The sequence below is a fragment of the Papaver somniferum genome, chromosome 1 (assembly GCF_003573695.1).
Source record: "Papaver somniferum cultivar HN1 chromosome 1, ASM357369v1, whole genome shotgun sequence".
Classification (NCBI taxonomy): domain Eukaryota; kingdom Viridiplantae; phylum Streptophyta; class Magnoliopsida; order Ranunculales; family Papaveraceae; genus Papaver; species Papaver somniferum.
In genome coordinates this window covers 81,969,194-81,971,815 of record NC_039358.1, presented here as the reverse complement: position 1 = coordinate 81,971,815, position 2,622 = coordinate 81,969,194, and the positions used below count along the sequence as shown (strand labels likewise).

Below are 2,622 nucleotides of genomic sequence, written 5' to 3'. Positions count from 1 at the left end.
AGTTTTCAAATTAGGGTTTGCAACCCCAAGTTACCTTGGTAACAAAGCATTCAATATTCACCGTTAGATTAAAAACCTAATTCAACCAAGCTAATATCTTTCAACCGTTAGATCGAACTTAACTTATTACACACAAATGAAATGTACCCTCATTTAAGTTTATGTAACCGTACCCAAACGTGTAGACCATGTTGGCTCAACAATAGTTAACCGAAGTTAGCCATATGATTACTCTCACATAAACCTTATTCATCTTAACCATAACTAGTTCAAATGACTCAAATGAAACTAGGTAAAGAGTCGTTCAATTACTGTATTCTCATAGAAGTATACAAGAACACAATTGAAACAAAATCGGTTTGATTCACTCGAATCAGTTCATGAACATTATAGCCACGGTTTGTAAAGATTGCATTCCTTATTTTTATAAATGTTTAAGTTCATGTAAAATTGATTTTAGAACACAACCAACTCAAGTATGCAAACAGGTACGCATACTTAAGTAGCCGGACCGAGTTTGGTTATGCCAGTACGCGTACGGGTGCACATACCAATTCACACTTCCAAACTCCAGCAGAAATTCACGGACATGAGACTTACGATAGTATGCGTACGGGTACGCATACTTGCCCATACATCCAACAACCACCAGTACGCGTACGGGTATGCATACTTCAGGTTCCCGGTTTTGGACTTATACACAAATGTGAGAACACACTATGTTTATATTTTTTTTTTTGCTAACTCAATTATTTTATTAATATCAATTAAAGATCCAAAATACAAACCAAATTAAGAGCTAAAGAAAAAAAACCACAAAATTGAATTACAAAGGAAATACTCAAACTGTCCTAGCAAAAACCTGTAGTACTCACAATTAGGCATTTTAATTCTAGGTAAGAAATTAGGCCTGCTTGTATGGAATTGTCTTTCACCTGCCTTCAAATTAGCCCCTCTCTTAGCCACTGTATCTGCAGACAAATTAACTTCCCTGTAGCAATGTTCAAATTTTATAGAAGCAATTTTTGATCTTGCTTTCCTCCATATTGCTCTGAGAAACCATGGTACCTTATCTGCTTCAAACTCCTGCAACACAGTTTTGGAATCTGACCTGATGATAATCTTTGTTAAACCCCATTCCAAAGCTAATTCTGTTGCACATAATACAACATCGTTTTCAGCTATATAATTTGTTGCCATACCCAAACCACCACTTAGAGTACCTATTACTTGGCAATATTCATCTCTGACTACCACTCCAAAGCCTGTTGCACCTGGATTACCAAATGATGATCCATCACAACAAAACAGAATATAGCCATTTGTTGGAGGAGTCCAAAAACAAGTTCGGATACACTGATATTTTGTGCTTTTGTGCCCCAGACTGAAGAACTTTATTAACTGTTCATCATAAATTTGGTTCCATTTATGCCCTTTCATTCTCAGACCACCCTCTTTCACTAAATTCATTACTCTTCTTTGTATATTCTCCACATTTGGATTTACTTCTTCAAAATATTTCTTGTTTCTTTGAAACCATATTTCTTTTAGAGCAACACAAGAAGCTGTGATCCAGATTTCTTGTATCAGGGGACTTTATTCTTTGTACATTTCCAAATATCATCAAATGATTTTGGGGACTTAACTTGAAAGATGGATGAAATCCATTCCCATATTTCAACACTGACATCACAATTCCAGAGCAAGTGATTCATGTTGTCTTGTTCCTTTTCACATACACAACATCTAGATGCTAATTCATACCCACTACTCACCATAACTGCATCATCAATATAAATTTCTTGCACTAGTTTCCAAATATTGCTTGCAATACTAGGATGTAAAAAGTTATTCCACACATACCTTAACCAATGCTTTCTGGATTCTTTGTGTCTGAGCTTGTTTGTTGCTGCTGACATTATAAATGCTCCTTTAATATCACCATTCCATATCAATTCATCCTCATCTCCATTGATTTCTGGTAATGATTGGTTCATTATCACTGCTTGTATTTCACTTGGTATAGCCCATGCACCTTCATATATAATATTCCTGGCCACATAGTAGATAATTTCCATTTATTACTCCATTGGCCATCCTTATCCAGATACTTAGCTTTAAAGAAAGTTTCCCATTCTTCATTTGAGTGCATGATTTTCCACATCATCTTCATCAGCAATGCTCTGTTTATGACTTCAAGTCTTGGGATTGCAAGTCCACCTTCTTCCAAAGGAGTACAAACTTTTTTCCATGCTAAAGTTTTAGGCTTTCTAACCTCACCATCACCTGACCAAAGGAAATTCCTTATAATCTTTTCACAGATTTTGATAACTGTAGAAGGCCATTTGTACACTGACATATTGTACATGGGAATGCTGCAAAAGACTGACTTAATTAGCACCAACCTTTCTTGAAAAGACAACATTTTACCTTTCCAAGCAGCAAGTTTACCCTGTAACATCTCCACCATTGGCCACACTGTTGAGGTTTTAACTCTGCCTGCTGCTAAAATGACACCCAAGTACTTATCAGGAAATTCACTTATCTCCATCTGCATTATATCTTGTATCATTTTCTTCCTTAAGCAAGTTGTACCATCAATGAACAGTTTACTCTTTCTCT

General features: G+C 35.9%; 1 protein-coding gene across 1 annotated transcript; it reads right to left on the bottom strand.

Moving 5' to 3' along the window:
* Positions 1-767: 767 nt before the first annotated feature.
* On the bottom strand, positions 768-1,470 carry LOC113344992. Its single transcript, XM_026588874.1, has 2 exons — positions 936-1,470; positions 768-799 (listed from the first exon to the last, which is right to left on the bottom strand). Exons 1-2 carry the CDS (start codon positions 1,468-1,470, stop codon positions 768-770), a joined length of 567 nt encoding a protein of 188 aa, XP_026444659.1.
* Between the last annotated feature and the right edge of the window lie 1,152 nt (positions 1,471-2,622).

Bases quoted from the DNA above. Each gene is read 5' to 3' on its own strand.
- LOC113344992 (XM_026588874.1), bottom strand. From the start codon at position 1,470: ATGAATTTAGTGAAAGAGGGTGGTCTGAGAATGAAAGGGCATAAATGG. The intron at 800-935 runs GTGAAAGACAAT...TTTTTTCTTTAG, and splicing joins AGGGGCTAATTTGAAGGCAG to CTCTTAATTTGGTTTGTATT.